Source organism: Sinocyclocheilus grahami, unplaced genomic scaffold, assembly GCF_001515645.1.
Source record: "Sinocyclocheilus grahami isolate Dianchi unplaced genomic scaffold, SAMN03320097.WGS_v1.1 scaffold10537.1, whole genome shotgun sequence".
Classification (NCBI taxonomy): Eukaryota; Metazoa; Chordata; class Actinopteri; order Cypriniformes; family Cyprinidae; genus Sinocyclocheilus; species Sinocyclocheilus grahami.
In genome coordinates, this window is record NW_015513287.1 from 1 (window position 1) to 1,369 (window position 1,369).

The following is a 1,369-nucleotide window of genomic DNA, read 5'->3' on the forward strand; positions in this document are numbered from 1 at the left end:
AAAAAAAAAAAAAGTAAGCAGGCATACTTGGTCAGAACACTGAAATTTGTGCAATGAATTTACATCATAAAAATTATTACCTCAATGTTTGAAGCTTTTTCACATTTGAAAAGAGGTAGGCACAACCTTGACAAGAGATCCTTTGAGGAAGAAGACTGAGGGAGATGTCCTCCTCTTTGTCCAGCAGTTTAAAAACATTGCCAACAGCTTCGCAGAGGCGACTTGGCAGCATGTCTATCAAAGAAATGCTAAAACCAAGGGATCTTAAAAGCTCAGCAATCTGTTTTGGATTCCATTCGCTGTCTGCTGAAAGGACTTCACACACAGACTGGAAAAACTGCTCATTACAGCTATAAAGAAATAGCAAGTTGCATGTAAAGTTACTACACAAATCAAACAAGAAAATGCAAGGAAGCACACTAAAATATGACAACTTAAAGAGATAGTCCAGCAAAAAAATTTAATGCTGTCATCTTTCACTCAACCTCACGTCGTTTCTAACCTGTATGACTTTCTTTCTTCAAAAGAAAAGTTTTTTATAAATGTCTCAGTGTTTTGTCCATACAATGCAAGTCAAATATAACCAAAACGGTTTGGTTATCAACATTCTTCAAAATAACTTTATTTGTGTACTACAAAAGAAATAAAGTCATACAGGTGAATCAATTATGACAGAATTTTCATTTTTGGATGAACCTTTTACACCACCAAATGAAACATCATGCATTTTAAATTTGTCTTAGCAAATCAACTCACCAAAGGTGTGAAATATAGGGTAAACAATTTAGGAAACTCCTAAGTTTTTCTCTTTCACATGACCAGCTTATGAGCTCCACAGTTTTTTTGATGGCCTGAAGCTTCAGTAGTTCAGTAAGAGCAAAAGTCTTCTCTAGTTTTTGTAGGTCCAATGTCCATAAAGCAGGGGCAACCTGAAGAATGGGCTTCAATGCTGGTAGTGCAGTCTTCCATGATGAACTTTCCTTCAACTGGGTGAAGAGACCCATAAGGAAAGAGCTCTGCATGTCTTTGCTGTCTTCAGCGAAGGGAAAGGTTGAGTAACGGCATGCTGTAGAAAGGCTTCTTAGTTTCCCCCCTCCACTTTCAGATGCAAGAATGAAAAGATCAACAACAATCTTAACAATTTTGTGGATGTCTTTGGGCTGTCTGAGAGCAGCACTGAACCTGCATTGTATAAAAAAAAATGTTAAAATATATATATTTTTTACTTAAGACCTATACCTAGTTGTTTTAAATAAACAAATAAAAAAACTCACCTCATTTCTGTAATGTAGGGCATACATTGAAGAATTAGTTTAAGTTCACTCAGCTCATATGTGACATGATCTAGTTCAGCGGGCTTCCTTAAATT

At 36.1% G+C, this 1,369-nt stretch overlaps 1 protein-coding gene across 1 annotated transcript; it reads right to left on the bottom strand.

The window, feature by feature from the left end:
* Window positions 1-80: 80 nt before the first annotated feature.
* On the bottom strand, window positions 81-1,349 carry LOC107578496 (uncharacterized; the record flags this gene model as incomplete). Its single annotated transcript, XM_016264448.1, has 3 exons — window positions 1,275-1,349; window positions 757-1,182; window positions 81-350 (listed from the first exon to the last, which is right to left on the bottom strand). Coding segments are annotated over exons 1-3 (719 nt in total), but the record flags the coding sequence as incomplete, so codon positions are not given.
* Window positions 1,350-1,369: the final 20 nt, after the last annotated feature.